The following is a 19,481-nucleotide window of genomic DNA, read 5'->3' on the forward strand; positions in this document are numbered from 1 at the left end:
TCGATACCCGATGTTTGGATCTTCTGGTGCGGATGTCTCACGATCAGTCTTCAATTTTTTGGCACTGGAACTAATATTCTCGTCGGAAAGTTCTACTTTTTCGGCAGTATTTCGATTTTTGGGCGGTATCTTCTTCTTGCTTCGATCTTTGCGAAAAGATCCGGATTGATGAGCTTCCCGAGAACCTTTATATCTGTTATCCATTTTCCTCAGAATATGTATTCACAGACGAAAACTCACTGTAACGCACAGTTGCACGAACGGCAAGCTACTGACGAAACGCGTCCAATTTCCGGCAAAGAATAACGGTCGTGTGATATTTCCGTTATACCTGGACCCGACCACGCCCGAAAACACAATAGAATCGTAAAACAGGTCTAGACACGCTCTCTTCGAAGGGTCGCTGCCTCTCGGCTCGGCCGCAAAACAGGCGGTACGGCGCGCTCTCGGAGACGGTTTACTCTCTCGGCTGTAACTTCGTTATTTATCGAGATATTGACTTGCAATTTTAACCAGATATTCTTGAGACCTCAAGCATCAAGAAAATGCAAAAAAAAAAATCGATTTTTTCGACCATGCTAGGTGTATATCTCCCCTTAAGACATTACTTAAGACGGTTTTGAAATAAGATTCGACTATGAATATCGGCTCTATTCACTGATCTGGTCAGTCTGACTTTGGATGGCGCCGTCAAGGTCAGGTCGAGGTCAACTTTGCTTTTTTACTCAGTAAGCAATCTGCGCGCATACTGACGTTAGACTGTCGACAGGATCTGTCGACAGATCCATAGACATCTGCGTCCTCAATCTGCCGTCAGACTGTTGACAGGGTTTGCGAACAGACTCTGACGACAGACTGGCGTCAGATTGCGCGCAGAGCTTGTCGACAGACTCTGATGGCAGGTTGGCAGTAGATTGCGCGCAGATCCTGTCGTTTTGTAGGTTCTTCAATTAAATTTTCTCATAATTTTTTATAATTACTCATAGAATAAGCGCTTTCTCATAAATACTCATAAAATACTATGAAAAAAAAGTTTTTCTATATTATTTTTTCATAATTTTTAAGATTTTCTCTGGTGAGATTCGAACTTAAACTGAAGGAGTGGGTTTCGATTGACCACGGTACGATTGGACATAGATTGTAATGATTGGTTCGACCTAGTAATTCACTAGATAATTCTTATCATCGATTGGTTATGTCCAATCGTACCGTAGTCAATCGGAACGTTCCCAACTGAAGACATCTTTTGGATAATCCTCCGTCGTCTTAGACACTACGCCAATTCCTCACTTGATAAAAAGCGCTTTATATTGCCCACTTCAAGTTTAAGAAAGAAAAATCTTATAGTTTGTTTGCCTTTTAAAAATATAGACGAAATCGTTTAGCGTATAAATAATGTAAGAGAGACCGGCACGATAATTCGAAATTAATTTTCTACCAAGGACTGTATAGAAAATTACTGCAATAAAACAGCAGATAATGACATTTTTCCATCATGTTAATAAAATACTGTTCTTTTACATATGCGAATTAATTTAGTCGATCGTCCAGATTATATTAAGTTTTATCAAAATTGAAGCATGATATATTTTTTAAATAAACCATCAAAAAAATTCTGTAAAAGTCCCTGTCTGCACAGACGTGGCAAGAACATTACAAGCACGTCGTTACGACGTTACTACATCGTAGTGACGTGCTCACTACGTCCGGTGCTGTCAGGGTTGGGGAGCGTCCCGATTGACGGGTGTATATCAGTTGGATACGGGGCAATTGGACACAGTCCAATCACAAGTCGCTGTTCCAAGGGACCCTACAAATGTCTCTAATCACACGGTGCTGTGATTGGCTGTGTCCAAATGCACCGTGTCCAAGTGCACCGCTCCCGTCGGTAGTCGGGTCGGCCTGTGCAGTCGGTAGTCTGATATGGGCTTTATGTATACTGGCTTGGTTTACATCGTACACTTAATATGGCTCCTGCACACAGGACGCGGTAACGCTTGCCGCGCGGCAGAAGTTCGCGCGACAACCAATCAATATGCTGCTTTCCGTAATAACCTTCTAGCTCTTACGGAAAAACAACATATTGATTGGCTGTTGCGCGCACTTCCGTCGCGCGGCAAGCATTACCGCGTCCTGTGTGCAGGAGCCATTACGCTTACTAAATAGTAACTTTCTATTAGATAATCTTAATATCGACGATATATATAAACAACGATATATTAAGCTAATATAATATTCATCAACAAAACGTATTGTATTGATAGAATGCGTCGCTGATATGCATTGTGAATATTAAGATTATCTAATAGAAAGTTATTATTTAGTATCAAGTGCACGATGTAAACCAGGCCACTATAGAAAATAGTAACCAAGGTTAAATTTTGGAAGGTATCCCAGGTGGGGAATTTGAACGCACCTCATCAGTACAGGCCGTAGATGGCGTTGGGCCTAGCTCAGAGTCGAAAAATTGGAATAGAATGGAATACATCAGTGCAGTATCGTGAATTCTCACTGCCAATTCGTAAAAACAATTTCATAAAGGACAAACTTATTGTTGCTGTTATTTTACTTGACGCACTATCAAACAATGACACAGCCAGATAATTTTGTATTCAAATTTATTAATAGTATAATTCACATAATTGATGCACCAATCACTTATTTCCGAGGTATTATCTAATCATTTGTTTGGTTATGTTTGTCATGATTATCTGGAGTGTTCCAAATGGATTTTTTTTATCATAGAAAAAATCGTATTGCCGAATCAAAAAAAATATCCATGGTATCATCAGAAATACCGTCGCGTACCCAATATTGACGAATGTTACAACGATGATGTGGTCTGTTATACCGAAGCAAACAGTCAATTCTTACGCGATAAGTAAATTAAATTTCTTGAATATAGACAATAGAAAATATAGACAATTAAAATATAGACAATAGAAACTTTCATCTCTTTAATTATTAATATTAAAGTGGTGCTTCTATTTTAATTATTTTTATCTATTCATTATATATCAGGAAAGTAGACGATGAAATATTATTTATTCTAAGAAGTCGCTTTGAACAATGTGCTTGGTACCATGGTATGGATGACTTAAACATGTGCGATGAGCTACGTGCAATTTATGAGGATGCAGCCGCGGCTTGGTTTATGAAATGTAAGTGTGTCTTGATTGTAAAGGATAAAAAGAAAAGAAAGAAGTGTCAAGTTGAAAAGACAAGAGGCTAACCAAGCATTGGTATTTCTACACAAATATTTTCAAATGTGCAGATGGTGATATGGGTATAGGCTTGAATGTCTTAAATGCATACATGAAGCAGAAACATCGTATGATTTGGGAACGTCGTCATGGCCCAGTAGGTAGTGGTATGAAAGAACAAAAGATTAAGGTATAGCAACTTATGCCACTGTTGTAGATGGTTATTTAATGGGAAATGAAGTCGCATATTACAAATCTGAATGGCAGATTTGCATCACTGTACAGATAATGCGAATTGAAAAGATAAAAATAATAAAAGTAATTTATCAGAAATCCAATTTCGCTTCTTTCAATACTCAAAACACACCTTGTCTCATATGATATATGACGTGATGGCATCGCATATTACTAAGAATTTAATCTTAATATTGAATGAGCCAATTCTTTTTATTCCTTACTTCATTGTACAATATATAAAAACGTTATGCCTATTGTACATGTATACCAAATTAATTTAAGAAACACTCATTTAGAAGATTCCACCGTGATTTATACATTACAATATCTTTTTTCTTTGTTATTACGATAAAATTGTACACATCGATCGCATTTACAGTTTCTTCTATCTCGATATTGTGTTTATGTTAACTAAATTACTCATCCATTATTTGGAATGGCCAAAGTGAATTGGATACATATAAAATATTCATTATACACAATACTATTTATAATGCAAACAGCTACCCGCACGAAATATCTTATATAGTAGTACAATTAACACAACATAAGATACTCGCGTGACTGAACGAATTAAAAATTTCTCTGTAAGACACGTACAAAATCTTCCACAATGATATAAAATACAATAGGATTGATTCTTACACATGGGCAAACAATATATAACAAAACGATTTTTCTTAATAAGAATAAATAAACAAAGTATTAAAAAAAGTGTCGTGAAATATCACCATCTTTAGATTACCACGTAACACTGATTCCTGACCGTCACTAAATTCATTGCGAATTTTCATCTCCGGCAGAGACTACAAGTATTACGCGTATATTTCAAATTCACGTAAATTTCTAATATATTTAATTTTAAATCTGATGACAAAACGACAATTACTACATCTCATAAAACTCGCAATGACTTTTAGTGATAATCTTATGATACAACGTAATAAGCCATTTCATGCCGCAAAATTATTATGTATCCATGTCACATCAATGATGAGCATGAGGTATAAGATTAAAAGTGAGATCATTACATTCATTTCTGTACAATTCAGAGAACAGCGAATTCAGATTATATCTCAGCAGCTTATATCTCACGCATCCTACATATTAACCAAATATTATAAAAAAATCTGTATCACGCAGTTGCCACAACTCTCCTCGAATGAAAAAGAACAAGAAAAAAATTAGTTGCGCGGTGCCTGCTGATACAGAGATGCTTGGTGCAAACTTTATATTTGTTTTGTCTCTTTTAGAATAAAACTGTGATATTTATCGCAATATATTTAGCATTATTCGACGAATTTGTCTTGCAAAGATCTTTGTTAAAATTGTTTCGCGTGTCGCACACCATTACACTGTTCTTTAATCATTTTTACGCTATACTAAATAATAGTACTAATTTTTGAATATCGAAAAAATTTTTTTTCCAACGATAAAATTATGTCTTTTCTTGCGTTTCTTTCTATCTACATGACAACTTATTGTATCTCATAATATAATAATAATAATAATATCTTACTCCAATTTTGCATCTCATCAGATTCATAACACATTTGTTTTCATATTTGCGAAATAAAATTATACATTGCGCCATAAAAATGTATCGATGGGAAATTCGTAAGGCGATTAAGATGAATAGCTGTACAAGTGAAGGTGCATTGGTAGACAAATGAATTCCAGTTCATTTAATTTGTAATTGGCAACAATTATGCATAATTCGTTAGACATATAATATGTCATATGAATGCAATTTTTATCTCTCTTTCACTTTTCTTCTCTGATAGTATGAATGTAGGCAAATCGAAAGGAGTGGTCCAATAATTTATCCACAAGGGAACGTTAATGTATTACGACAAGTATGGAATCTAGCTTGACCTCTTTTTAGCTTTATGTGAACAATTATAAAATTAAAAACAGGTACAAATTATGCCATGATATGTATTGTTAATACAAATAGTTAAAACAATCAGGTGTAAATTGATTGTAAATACCATACAAATAAAAATAATAGATTAAAGTATAATATTAAATAAGATAGCGTGTTTAAGTAGAATATAACAAGAGATAAATATAATTATATAATTTCATTGTAAAGATATAATTATATAATTATATAATTTGAAAAATCAATTACATTGGGTCATGCGTCTCTATGTGTGTATGCAATTTGCCTAAAGATAAATTATTGCCATTCCAAGCTTCCTTCCTGATGTACTATTACTATCATCTCGCTTATTTTATATCCTATATCACAGTACGAAAAATGCTTTATACGTTCTATATGCAATACCGTCAGCACATGTCACTCACTATAAACGCGTTATGTTATGATTCTGACCCGGCTCGATGTATATTTTCATACATTTTGAAAATAACTTGTTAACTCATCATTTTTCTTTGTCGGTTTGCATACACATTTAATCTATACACAAATTTATTGTAAATTTCGAGTATAAATAAAGTGTGGTACCTACCATTCATGGAACAGTATATAGGTATAATTTAACCCATTTAAATGTGTGTGGTGATCTACGGAAACGTTGACTCGACCGGTTTTCCGATTCTGAACTTATCACGTATTTCACTTTCTTTCTCTCTTTCTCACTCACTATATATACATGTGTACTTTTTGTTTATGACTCGATCGGCTGATTGAATTGGGCCGCCAGACGTCTCTTCCCTTTCACTACTGAAATAAACACAGTCATATTTTAAAATGCATAATCGTGTATATCACGGTCTAGTATAAAGTATAACACAGCTAATAGCGAATTCGATTGGATGCATTAGTGTGCACCGAGTGCACACTAAGGCTTGTTCACAGTTTGTTCTTATATTTAAAGATTGTCTTAAATACATCTTTAAATATTTCTTAATCAATAAAATAATCTGTACAATATCCGTATCGTTTTTTTGGCTAAAAGTATTTGAAGATATACTTAAAACGACTTTAAATATAAGAACGGACTGTAAACAAGCTTTAGTGCGCACTCAGTGCGCACTAGTGCATCCAAATTCGTCATAAGAAATACAATGAATACAACGTAGAGAATACTTCAGCGTAGCTATTATTATTCCTCAATAATACGGCTACTAACAAGGTTTGCTGGAAGTGCTGTGAGTATCGCTGTTTTCGTCATCATCGACAGTATTATTGTCACTATCGGAACTCGCGAGATTGAGATACATCCTGGCATTTTTCTTCTGATTATCTGCCATTTTCTTGGGCGTTAATGATAGTGAAGGAAGTGGCAGTTCAGACGGATGAGGCGCAATAACAGTGTTGCACTTTGCGTAGTAAGGAGAGGTATGCGGATATAAGGGATTCGCGGCAGCGGGTAATAGATTTTTGGTCGGCGATAGCAAGTCCGACGCATCATCGTTGGACGTAATTGGATTCCAGCTTGGCAGAGTTAACGGCGGAACCTGAAGGAATACGCAAGATAACATTATGACATTCACATTTCATTTTTCTTTTCTGAGATATATTAGTTACAGATGTAACTTAAAGCATCGAGTAAAGATGGAGAGAAAACGTACCTGCACATTCGTGGAATGTTCATCCTGCGGATATGGAAATTTGCCTGGAGACATCCACAATGAACATTTCCAACCTCCTTTAGATACTGCATCCTGTGAGAAAATGCGGTTAATTAATCAACAATCATCTTGAGTAATTATGTATCGAAAGTGAGTATCGATGCTAATATGATACCTCGGGCGGCGAGTCAGGCTTAGGCGGTGGCGGTGGGAAGTTGTGTCGCATAATCGGCGTGCGCATCAAGCTCTTCATGAGGCTATCACCGCTGTTTTCCGATATCGGCCAGTTAATCGAGTGATCCTCTATACCTTGCAAGTTTTTCCAATGCTTGTCACAGTCCTTGGACCAAAAAGTTCTCTCATCTTTAGCTTTCCACGAATTAATGTTTGTTACGTGTTCGAACCATTTCTCGGGATCATCTATCATGCTCGATGCGTTGGAAATGTTTACGTGATAAGAAGAGTCACTTTCAAACGAATCATTGCTGGAATCCGTATCATGATAAGATGAAACTGGTTTGTACGATGGTAACAGCATGTCAGCCGCGGCTTAAAAGAAAGAAACATTCCGATCAAACATTGCCTAATATCAAAAAGAGTTGCGTTCTATAATACACATATGTGTACGCATTTTCTACAATATGAAACATGAACTATAAATAAATGCGTGCATATGCATATCACGCAACGCAGTAAAAAAGTTCGAAGAATAATTCACTACCTATGTATACAAAGTGTCTCGGATTTTACTCTGTAATTTTTGTGAGAATGTAGAACGGATTAAGGTGAACATAAAAGTCCTATACTGTTTTGCGATATTCATAATAATAGATATTAATTAAAGAAGATTAGTGAATAATTATGCGCGATATGGTAGATAGAGCTAGCTAATGACAATGTATGCTGTTGCATGCTTATACATTAGATCAAATTAAACAAAAAAGTTCTCTAGCATTTTGCAAATAATTATGTAAATTTTTAGTTATTAATGAAAGAAGATTGTTACATGATTGTACGCGATAATGCACAAGTTTTCTTAAATTAATATCTAAAAATCTATGTAGTCATTTGCAAAATAGTAGAGTATTTTTTTGTTTAGTTCAATCTAATGAATACACAACAGATGCCATTACAATTCATCTACCATATCGCGCGTGATATTCACCAATTTTTTTTAAATTAATATCTCTACTATTATTGCGAATATCACAAAACGGCATGAGATTTTATGTTCAGTCTGTTCTACGTTTCCACAAAAATTACGGAAAAAAATCTTTCTGGAACACTCTGTATATATTACTATTACTTACAACTATTACTTACAAATTATTTTTTTATTTAAATAAATGATTCCCCTTTTTTTGCGTGTGTCTTTTATCGTTACAGTACATGGTAACGCTTGCAGTAGTGCAATCAGCGTTGGGAAACCGTACTGGACGGGTTTACAAGGTGCGCCTATGATGGTTGAATATGCCACATCAAATTGAGATAAGTTTAATGTACCACCGCAATTCATCATTACACGGCAAACATCGCAGGCAAAGCGATGTAATGGTGTCAATTCGATAAACTGCTCATTGTTTACCATTATAAACTACAAATAAATATTCTTACATAACTTCAAGATATTATATATTTGCTATTTTGCAGTCACCATTAGATTTCAACACATACCTGAACAACATTGGCTAAATCCTTTTTAAACTCGCTTAAATTACACTGTTTCAAATAATACTGAGAGTATTGGCGCAGAAATTCTCTGATAGGCATTTTATATTGGGGTTGATCCATCAATATACGTCGGCACTGAAGGATTATTTGTTGTAAATGCGATTTATCTATTGTGATGATAGCGGGTCCTGTGGCCAAATCTATGATCTGTAATAAAGTTGCGTTGATAAAAAAAAGGAATTATTATAATCAGATGATATCAAACGATTTGAGTTTTGTACACACACACATTATACATCTATTACATCTTAAAATATATACTTAAAATATATTGTATTCTGTTACCTTAATAGTATCTCCCAGTTTCTGCATAAGTTGTAACATAGAACTGCAGCCGAATAATTCTGGACGCAAAGAGTAGCCGAACTGATGCGAGAACATTTGCGCGATGTTCGAAATGCTAAGGCCGCCTTTGGTGCGCATCACTAATTTTGATATTTGCTCAGCCAAAACTTTGAGACCTTCCTTTTCAGTTAAGGATATCTGTCGCTCACCTCCATTCACTTCCTCGATCTTAACGACATCTGGGATCGCTTCGAATAATTCAATTAATTTAGTGAATCCGTAATCCGACACACGACACTGATGACCAAAATGATGATGGTAGGATGGTACAAATTTGTTGAACAGCATTCTGCATTGAGGTGCGTGTTGTAGTAATTCAACAACCTGTCAATTTATAAAAAATCAGTTTAAACCTATAAATATGGTTCGACAGAGTATAATTAAATTTTGTATAAAGTTTAATAATTCACATATTTATTACTTCTCTAGCGAACAGTTTGGTGCGTTCTACTTCCTCTGCGGTCTGCTCGCGTTTAGGAATAGCTATCATTTTGTCGCCGCCGTCGATAGATGTTACAACGACCGTGTTTTCAGATACCTCGCCAAGAATATCATCGATATCGCATACGCCATAATCTACAATATCCCACGGTTTTGCTACAAACAACAGGTATAATAACGATTATCTTGCTATCAATTGTGAACGAAAATAAATAAAACGTACGTATATTTACCTATTACTCTGCTATAAACAGTTGGAAATTCCGAGAGTGCTACTTGCTTGCTCGCTTTTGACTTCAACACTCGCAGTAAATCTGACGTGAAACGTCGTACTTGCGCACGATGCGACAAAGTAACCACTCGCTTATTGCCCTCACCCATTACCTTACAATACACATGATCACTCATATTAGGTAAGTAAGTTCCGGTTTAGTAAAAAAAAATAGCAAATTTTTATTAATTTTCTTTCAATGAAATGAATAAAGATATTATTATAGAATTTTGACCATATTATTTGTCACTGTTTTAAGTATGAAAGTGTTATTTAAAGTGTAACTGAAATTCATGTAATAATCTGAAAAAAAAACGGAATAAGAAAATTGAAAAACTGTTAAATTTACTGGAGGATGAATCTTTGTCAATTACAAGTTGTAAGTAATTTTGCCTGTTTCTTTTTTATTTTATGTCTCAAGAAAAATTTTGGAAATTTTCCAAAGGACTTATGTTCATTCTCCACCAAATTTAATACAGTCAAATTTTCTTGTTCCATTTGTTTTCGATTGTTACACGAGGTGCAATGTTGCATGCAAGTTAGAGGTGTCTGGTGACACTGCGCCAAAAAGTCTGGATGGAATTTTAATTTCATTTTTAGGTAGTTTTTTATACTTAAAACAATGATAAATAGTATGATCAAAACCTTTGTTGATATCTTTATTCATTTCTTTGAAACAAATTCGTGAAAACCTTCTATCTCTTTGGCTATTTGAAACTTTCTCTTAATTTACATACCTGAACTGTATGTGTAAGTGCTTCTAGCAGATCAATTAGTTTAGTGAATCCGTAATCAGCAACTCTACATTGTCGTCCGAAATGATGATGATACGCTGGTATAAATCGATTAAAGGGTAATTGGCAGTGCGAGGCGGTTTTCAGAAGATCCACCAATTCGCGACTGAAAAGGGCCAACTGATTGGCAAGTGATGGACTCACACACTTTGTTTCTGAAAGAAACAATATATTATTGTCTGCACAAACCTCGATAAACATCGTAGATACGTGATTAATTTTTATAGAAAAAAATTACCTTCGTGATTCTCAACATTTTTGTTTCCTATCCATACGATATATTTCACGCTTCCGATATCCTGTCTCAATTCCACTGATGATAAGCACGATACCAAGTGTTCCAAAGGTACACCACTATCTATAATCTCTAATGGTTCCTTAAACTCAGCCTCGTAACAATTTGGTAGACTAAAATTATTTAATAGATTTCGATTATAATCTGCTCGTTATTCGTGTTAGAAAAGTGTAAATATTAACGCTACAGTTTATTGTAGGACTCTTTTTGCAATTATATAAAATTGACTGTAAACCAATTAGTTTCATAAACATAGAAAAAATGTTTGCTGTTGCACATATGTAACGTTGGTAGAGAACATGTTAATTATTGTATATATTACTAAATTATTGTATATAACTCTATATACAGTCAGTAGAAAAAATATGATTGCACTTCTTTTTTTTATGAGCCTAGCAACGTATCGGTATGCAATAGAAAAAAAATTTAATAATTTTAATAAATTTAAATAATTTTTAGAAAATAAATTTTTTTATCAGGTTACAAAATGTATTCTGAAATTTGTCGAAGTAAAAGTGTTGCAAGCTTCTTTCTACTAAATATATTATTATTCGTACAAAACTATTAAGGGGATGCTGAAGCTGAGAAAACTTTACTGACAGAATACTAATATTTTTCTGCAAGGTTTACGTATTGATTATATAGAATTACAAATGCTTTTACGCATTAAAAGTTTATTGCCAGCCTATTGGCATAACTAAGTTTATTAGCTATCTAAACCAGAACTTATTTAAATGATCACTAATACAATAACACTAATACAATTACGCTATTTTTTTCATATTTTTTGTATATACAGAACTTACATAAATATGTATTTTTGTTTTACTTTTTGTTTTTGTTTTAATAGTTTTATTATATTGAACAGAAAACCTAATCACACATGTGCAGAAGTGTGCAAACTTTTCGGATATTCTTAAGTTTCTGAATTCAGATGTGAAGTACAGAAATCTTTAAAATTTTTCTGTTTAGAGCATCCATATTTTCGGTATGTACGCTGTAAGCTGCGAAATTTTTGGATTAAGCAAATATTACCCCAAATATTATCCTTAAGGAGATACTGAAGCTGAAAACTTTACCGACAGAATACTGACATTTTTCTGCAAAGTTAACATCATATTGATTATACAGAATTACAAATGTATTTACACGATGAAAATACGTACAGAAATAAATAGAAATATTGCTTAATATGTGACAAGAACAAAAAAAATTATTTTCAATGTAAGATTTCTTCTTTCTTTCTCAAGATTTCTGTATTTTCGCATCTGAATTAAAAAGTTTAATATTGGAAAAGTTTGCAAAAAGATTTCTATACGTGCGTGGTTAGGTTTTCCGTTGAATATAGTATAACAAAGTAACGCATATTTACATAAGTTCTATATGTACAAGAAATATGAAAAGGAGCGAAAAAATAGCATGATTGTTTAGTAATGCGTTATCGACATTGTTCGACTTCGTTACCGACATCAGCATTCTTTTAAAATGTAAATTAAAGTAAAATATACCTTGGTAGAGGTAGAATGCTATTGTGTGATGCTAGTAATTGTTGCATACGACTCTCAAGAACTTTCAAGGAAATTTTTACATTGGGTAAAGATGCCATTTCCTGTTCTGCCCAACCTTTATCAGACGTTAACGGTTTTGAAGTGTGAATCGTGCAATATGGCAATTTGACTTGTCCCTCCTGCAAGTATTATACAATGTCTCTTATTAATGTATCATCTAAATAAAATCTCCCGTCGTAATAGTATATTATATTCATTCAGCACAAAATGTTTACGCTTCACAGTATGATCAAAGCTTCTCATGAAGGGAGCTAGCAGCTCTACCTTTACCAGAAAAGCTCAGACTCGGCTTCTATACATCATCTTATATATGTAATTATGAATAATATTAGTATAAAGATACAATGCAATTACACACCTGTGTCGTATTACATGGTGACGGTGTGTTCCTGTGATCCGGATTGAGCGAAACCATTCTGCCACTTGTATCTTCCGTAATTAGGCATACATCCTTCATTTTGTATAATTCGGATACGCTTATGGAAATCATGAACCGGCTCTCGTACATCTCGCGGAACTTGAATAGTGGGAGTTTATGTCCTGGAACATCTTGCAGGAGCATTACAATTTGTGCACGAATAAGCTGCGGGTTCGGACCACCGGTGTGAGCGTACGATATCAAAATGCGCTTGTAGCCTACTTTACGGCGATGCAACTGCGAGATTGCATATTGTGCGTCCGATAACGAAGGTACTCTGACGCTAGCTGCGAAGTTACCGTCCGATTGCATAAATACAGAAATATGTAATACCTGAAAGACAAATTATAAATATTTTCCAGAAATTTTACATATAACAGTCAAGTAAGTTAACACCTGTTTAACTTAATTAGCTTTAAACTCTTGTGGATTAATAGCTTTTTCGAGTTAAGTAACTTACTGTTACGTGTTCTGCAAATACAGACGAGAGAATTCGTTTCATGTCCTTTGTATCGATGTTCTGATCCAAATTCGTTACTTGTAATTCAATAGTTGTATTAGCGCCGTTATTTGTGCCGGATGCAGTGCGATTATTTGTAGGGTTAAACAATTTCTGCGGTAATAAAAAAATTCAGAGACATACGGAGGATATGTCGCAGATTAGAGAACATTTCCTTTTTTTAGGAAAATAACCAGAAACAATACCTCTACTTCCTCATTTTCTGCATCACTCAGGTGTGAACGTGAAGTTTGATTATGTTGTCCTGTTCCTTGTAACATGTTACTTTCATAAGGTGATGGTGTTCTATTGTTACGTGAAGAAATTTGTTGTTGATTCTAAATACATGGAACAAAAATATTTGTTATAATATATTATTAAACAAATAATAAGTTAAATAATAAAGGTTATACTTATATACATACCTGACCATTCCATACATTCTTATCTCTAATTTGCGTATCGTACAATGGGGATGGACTACGCCGTTTAAAAGAATTTGTTTGTCCTACAATTTATAAACAGCATATAGATAACGTTATCACAATGTAATTGTAATACGAGAAAATATGAAATAGATTACGAACCACTGGCATTATAATTAGGCGGGACAGCTAACTGTCGTCCTCCAATCCATTCTGAAGTATGAACAAATGAACTATGCGTACCTCTAACGCGTCTAAGGCCTTCGGGAGTACGTGAGATTGCAGTACTAGAAATATTATTGTCTCGAACCTGCGAGACATGAACTCGCTTCCCTAACTTCTGCTTTTCCATCTTTAAATAATTATTCAGTATTAAATATTTTTACGTATGAAAAATTTTATTATATGAATAATATTATAAATTAATTTTATAATTTTAACAGATTGAGATTAAATAAAATTACAGTACACACACACACACAAAAGTAAGCAAGTAGAAGAAATACAATGGCTATATTTCAAATTTACATACTTATCCGCATGAAACTAACTTTGTATTGTTCTTCCCACAATTGGCCATACGATTGAGGTCCTGGAACTTGCCAAATCAATGGCGACTGTACTCTACCAAGATCATTATATGTTCTATTAAAAGCCACATCACTATTATTTGGATATGATCTTCCATAAAATATTGGAGGTTGCTGTATCACTCTGTAAAACATGGAATAAAATAACTAAAAACGTGTTTCCACTGAAACACTATTTTGCAACAAATAAATATTATTTAATATACTATCAGATAAGATCAAAGACTTGTGTCATAGCCCGAATCAGCAAGGATAAAAATCCACTCGCGACTCCAGAGCTCTTTCTCGGATTATCCATCATGTAGAAAATTTTTTTAAATTATCGGATATAAAATTTAAATAAAAGATTGAACACACAAAAATTTACCCTGACGTGGTATTGACAGGTGCACAATGAGCATTGAAAGTAGAGTAAGCACCCACTACAGGTGAGGACGATTGATAATGTGGAAACTGCAGGGTTCTTGTCCCTGACACGGAGGCGCCCGCACTACCATACATTTGCTTAGAGGAGTTAGCAACAATTTCAGACTCACTAACCGCCCGGCTACGCGTTACAATACTTCCTGCAAGGATGCTATTAATTACATTAAATTCAACCATCGTACATCACAGTTTATATTACTCAAGAAGAATTTTACCAATAATCATACCTTGGTTTTTGATTGTATTCCCTTTTTCTTTATAATGCCTTACAGATATTTTCGACGAAAGAACATATTCTCCGTCCATACGCTTCTGAGCTCTATCGAAAAAAAAAGAGGGAAAGAAAGATCACATTGTGTTATTATATGATCTGTCGGAAGAGAAGCAGAGTACTTCAATACACAGAACGGGCAATAGCACTTATAAATGACCTTGCAGATGTAAGAATATACGAAATCTAAACAAGAGTTAAATTATAAACAATATCGTGTATAATTACTATGACGAAATTCTAAATGAAAGTTTATACCGCACGCGAGATACAGATTTTTTGGTATTAAATGCAAATTTTTTTGCAGTAATATGTATGAGAAAAATAACGCACGCACACTTATACGTGTGTCGTGCAACTTACCCCAAGTATAGCCATCACATCAAGTTAACATCGAGATATACACTTAAAGTAAAATAATAAATACGCCAATAATATATTACTGAAAATAATCTTTTTATAATAATTCCTGATATATAACCTCTTTTAAAATAAACTTTAATATGTATTAACGGTAATAATAGTGAGCAAAATTGTACAATGTTCTTAGATACTGCTGTTCGTTACATTGTTGCCTGACATTTGAAATGTCTCTTATTTATGTTTTCATCCCTACTACATCAACATATAATTACTCGTTCTTCTTTTTTTTGATATACATATTGCTCCAATAATAGAATAGAGGATATATAAGGCTGATTTACACGAAATAGAAGCGGGATGTTTGAACAGAAATTGAATGTATCCATATGTATGATTGTCCACAAGTAATGATAGAATTAATACGGATGGGGAGAAAAAAGAGTGAGTTTTAACATTAATAAAATATACATACCTGTCTGCAGAACTTTGCGATGTAAAGCGTACAATGGCTGTATTTGACTGGACATCCACCACACGACCACCACAGTTATCAGATAATTGCTTAAGACGACGTTTAATGACTATAACATCCTTTTCATCAGGAAGGTTACTAACTAGAAGGTCATAGGATTCAACACCCTGAAAGTGTTCAATTATTTTGATAGATAAAGTGAGACTATATAGGACAAATTAAGCATGCAAATACATCTTGACATATACATATTAATTAGTTGTAAATGCATGTTATAGATACATATTGAACAAATACAAACGTAAAACAATACATATGATTGGAGATTAAAAACAAGAAAATAATATTACATATATACTCTTAATATATATAATTTATTACATTGATACAGAAGGACTAGAGTATAATCTGTACCAGCAGTTTCAAGTGAAGATCCTATTACAAATATTATATAATCTTCTGATATCAGTCTTCTCATACCTTTGCTGGAGTTCTGGACGGCAGTGGTTCCATGAGCTCCGTAAAGTCATAATGTTCGTTAGCACATAATATTAATGCTTCTGAGGTATTCTTTTTATGCAGCAGTATCACATGAATTCTTTTCCTATGACGTAAATCACTGAGATCAGCGGCAAAATTAATATCGCCGGATATTAAGATTATAGCTGCTGGGCTACCATGAATGTCAGCAAATCTCCTGATGGATTGTTTAAGTTTCTCATCAGCAGCGTTTTTGCATGTAGCAGCTACATGTATTAAATTAACCTAATAAACACAAACATAGAAAAGATAACAAGGATAACAAATCTATTGATGTTAATACTGAATCAAACTGTGCAGTTATCTTTTACTTGAGCGTCGTTCAGTTCCTGTATGATTTGATTATTTTCCTTTTGAACGTCACAAACTACAATAAATTCTGCTTCTCTATAGCCACTAAAAAATTTGTCCCTAATTACTTGTGTAACCGCTATGGCGGATCTGCCCTTAGGAACCTAATATGAAATATAATATGATTATAAAATGCATTATCACTTCTTTCAAAGGAAAGAAATTTATAAACCTACTTGACAATTTTCAATGTCCCAGAATACACCGATAGGTGGAAGATAATTTGGTGGCATATTAACAGGTGGCATATTAACTGGGCTGTCATGATGCATAAAAGAACAATCATATCTGCAATGACTGAACAATGGAGAAGCCGATGCCTCTAATTCTACCTTAGAACTACTATTATTTCCTAATCTACTATTACACAATGATTGGTTCTTAGCTGTTGCATCTGGCGACGAGACTTTTTGTGCACTTAATAATTGCAACAGCCTTTCATTAAGACCTTCAATCTCGTCGTTAATATCCGTACAAGGTGTACGGTAATTCAAAGATTCCTTGTCTGCCATATGTTTCATAGATTATTTTGCCAGTGTTTGGCTAAAATGAAATAAGAAATTAGTCAAACAGAAAGAATGTCAGAATATTTTGCCAGAATATTTTGATATATAAACATGCTTGGTACGTATGATGCTTATATGCTGGATTACTCATGTCTGTTATTGTAGAAATGTATATATTCTTAAGATAAATGTTATACTTTTATCAAATAAAAATATAACAAATAAGTTTGATAAGATACAATTATATAAAGTAATATTCAAACAGCAAAAAATTAGATAAAAGAATTATATTATTACAAAGAACAGAAAAGACACCAAATTAAAGAATATTAAATGTTCTACAAACATTGCTTAATATCTCTCCGATCAAAGGAACATGCTTTGTATTTTAAAGTTTCATTCCAATTAAAAAATTATTATGTACACATGAGTAGGATTAAACTCAAAGAATACCACTATCCCTATTTTTCCTAAAAAAAATCCCTATTTTTCATAAATACATTTTAAGTTGTGATATACCAGATCGAAGTTAATTTTTATAGATTTAAAAAATTGAAGCAAATTATTATTAATTCACCATTGCCAATGCATAGAAAAGTCCTTGGTTCAAATATTACAGTAGTCACATGGTTGTTCCATGAATACAACACAATGTTCCATATTAAAATATTTTACTGCTGCTTTATGGGATTTTTATTTCTTAGACAAGCCTTTAATGTCTATAACTGAGCAAACTGCTTTCTTATCACCCTTATCAGCAGTCAATTCTTCGCTATCAGTAGTCAATTCTTTGCTATCAGCAGAATTTTTTATAACCTTCAGTCATTATAGCATTCAATCCTTCTATAGAAGATTTCTTTTCACTAGTAGCAATTTTTGAGTACAATAATTACACTTTTTGCTAGCCTACATAGAATCTCTGATCCACAATATCTCCAAAACTACAAATTGTAACATATAATATATCTTTAACCATTAATGATTTACTTTTGAAGAGCTTTCTTTTGGTACATCTCCTGGCGAGTTTTTGTGAAAAATAAGGATAAAAATAGAGTTACTTTAGGTGATATTCTTTACAGAACAATCTAAAAGCGTTTGATTTGTTACCTGAGGAATCAGCCATCGTACTTTTCACAATTTTCTATGCAACTTGCAGTGTCAGTAAATATAATAACCAATTTTCAAATATAAACAACGTATAATCCAAAGTTACGGACACACACATGCTCTATAAAAATCTATAATTGCATTTAGATACGCCGGAATCAAAACATGAGTCTAAAAAAATGTGAGTGAGCGTGTGTCTCTGCAATTTTCCTTTTATATCTCTTTTTAACTTCTTTGTCTCTCAATTCTTGTCTCTAATCGTGCAGTATAAAACGCATTTTGAAACTACGTTTACACTATACGATTAAATAATACTTCGAGATAATTGCAACTCGTATTTTCTTCGATAATGCACGTGGATTGAACAGAATGTTGGAATTATCCGAATATATCCAGTTAGTCGTTTTACTCAACTCGCGGCACTTAGTAGGCCTGTTCTTTTGTGCTGAACTAGTGCTGCAACTTTGTTCTTCCTTCCCTTTCCTTCCAATATTGTGGCTTAGTCCTGATCTACAATAGGTGTAGTAAGCTTTTAGCTGTAAGAAATTGACCAATCATGATTGATTATTCTTCTATAATTTGATTATGATTGGTCAATTTCTTAAAGCTTAAAGCTTACTACACTTATAGCGAATTCGGTAGCTTGTACTAGTGCGCACTGAGTGCGCATTAAGGCTTGTTTACAGTACATTCTTATATTTAAGATCGTGTCTTAAATACATATTTAAAAACATTTTAACTAATAAAATGATTCGTACGGATGTTATACATATCATATTATGGTTAAAAATATTTGAGAATTTATTTGAGAATTATTTAAGATAATCTTTAAATATAATAACATACTATGAACAAGCCTTAGTGCGCACTCAGTGCACACTAGTGCAAGCAACCGAATTCGCTATTAGGCTGCGTTCGAGGAGACGTTATTTAAAGCCTGTATCAGACTACCGACTGCACAGGCCGACCCGATTGCCGACTACGACTGCCGACTCTCAATGGACCAATCACAGTGAGGCATCGAGTCAGCGCTTCACTGTAATTAGTCCATTGAAAGTCGGCAGTCGTAGTCGGCAGTCGGGTCGGCC

General features: G+C 33.9%; 2 protein-coding genes across 7 annotated transcripts; one reads left to right on the plus strand and one right to left on the minus strand.

Moving 5' to 3' along the window:
• Positions 1-2,450: 2,450 nt before the first annotated feature.
• LOC116844964 (NADH dehydrogenase [ubiquinone] 1 beta subcomplex subunit 10) lies at positions 2,451-3,541 on the plus strand. The gene is made up of 4 exons (XM_032817166.1): positions 2,451-2,669; positions 2,746-2,881; positions 3,022-3,161; positions 3,275-3,541. The coding sequence occupies exons 1-4, from the start codon at positions 2,588-2,590 to the stop codon at positions 3,397-3,399; spliced, it is 483 nt and encodes a 160-aa protein (XP_032673057.1). The 5' UTR covers positions 2,451-2,587; the 3' UTR covers positions 3,400-3,541.
• A 90-nt stretch (positions 3,542-3,631) lies between these two features.
• Positions 3,632-18,855, minus strand: LOC116844963 (meiosis regulator and mRNA stability factor 1). Of its 6 annotated transcripts, none has more exons than XM_032817161.1 (26): positions 18,394-18,855; positions 17,864-18,227; positions 16,957-17,323; positions 16,741-16,884; positions 16,370-16,654; positions 15,890-16,056; positions 15,011-15,102; positions 14,725-14,923; positions 14,319-14,481; positions 13,930-14,119; positions 13,768-13,850; positions 13,549-13,680; positions 13,304-13,456; positions 12,784-13,176; positions 12,366-12,544; positions 10,801-10,970; positions 10,506-10,717; positions 9,731-9,881; positions 9,478-9,653; positions 8,997-9,380; positions 8,655-8,858; positions 8,304-8,574; positions 7,156-7,529; positions 6,981-7,073; positions 6,539-6,866; positions 3,632-6,129 (listed from the first exon to the last, which is right to left on the minus strand). In XM_032817161.1, the coding sequence occupies exons 3-26, from the start codon at positions 17,299-17,301 to the stop codon at positions 6,074-6,076; spliced, it is 4,944 nt and encodes a 1,647-aa protein (XP_032673052.1). In that variant the 5' UTR covers positions 17,302-17,323; positions 17,864-18,227; positions 18,394-18,855; the 3' UTR covers positions 3,632-6,073. The 6 variants fall into 6 exon arrangements, with proteins under 6 accessions (XP_032673052.1, XP_032673054.1, XP_032673050.1 ...); XM_032817163.1 differs by having other exon boundaries at positions 3,632-6,126; positions 17,864-18,302; XM_032817159.1 differs by having other exon boundaries at positions 17,864-18,302.
• Between the last annotated feature and the right edge of the window lie 626 nt (positions 18,856-19,481).

The sequence above is a fragment of the Odontomachus brunneus genome, unplaced genomic scaffold (assembly GCF_010583005.1).
Source record: "Odontomachus brunneus isolate Ranch 3 - 2012 unplaced genomic scaffold, Obru_v1 Obru_scaffold_048, whole genome shotgun sequence".
Classification (NCBI taxonomy): Eukaryota; Metazoa; Arthropoda; class Insecta; order Hymenoptera; family Formicidae; genus Odontomachus; species Odontomachus brunneus.

Bases quoted from the DNA above. Each gene is read 5' to 3' on its own strand.
- LOC116844964 (XM_032817166.1), top strand. From the start codon at position 2,588: ATGACACAGCCAGATAATTTTGTATTCAAATTTATTAATAGTATAATT. The intron at 2,882-3,021 runs GTAAATTAAATT...ATTATATATCAG, and splicing joins AGTCAATTCTTACGCGATAA to GAAAGTAGACGATGAAATAT. The intron at 3,162-3,274 runs GTAAGTGTGTCT...TCAAATGTGCAG, and splicing joins CGCGGCTTGGTTTATGAAAT to ATGGTGATATGGGTATAGGC.
- LOC116844963 (XM_032817162.1), bottom strand. From the start codon at position 17,301: ATGAAACATATGGCAGACAAGGAATCTTTGAATTACCGTACACCTTGT. The intron at 13,681-13,767 runs GTATGTATATAA...CCATGTATTTAG, and splicing joins AGAATGTATGGAATGGTCAG to AATCAACAACAAATTTCTTC. The intron at 6,130-6,538 runs GTTAGTAGCCGT...TGTTTATTTCAG, and splicing joins CAGCACTTCCAGCAAACCTT to TAGTGAAAGGGAAGAGACGT.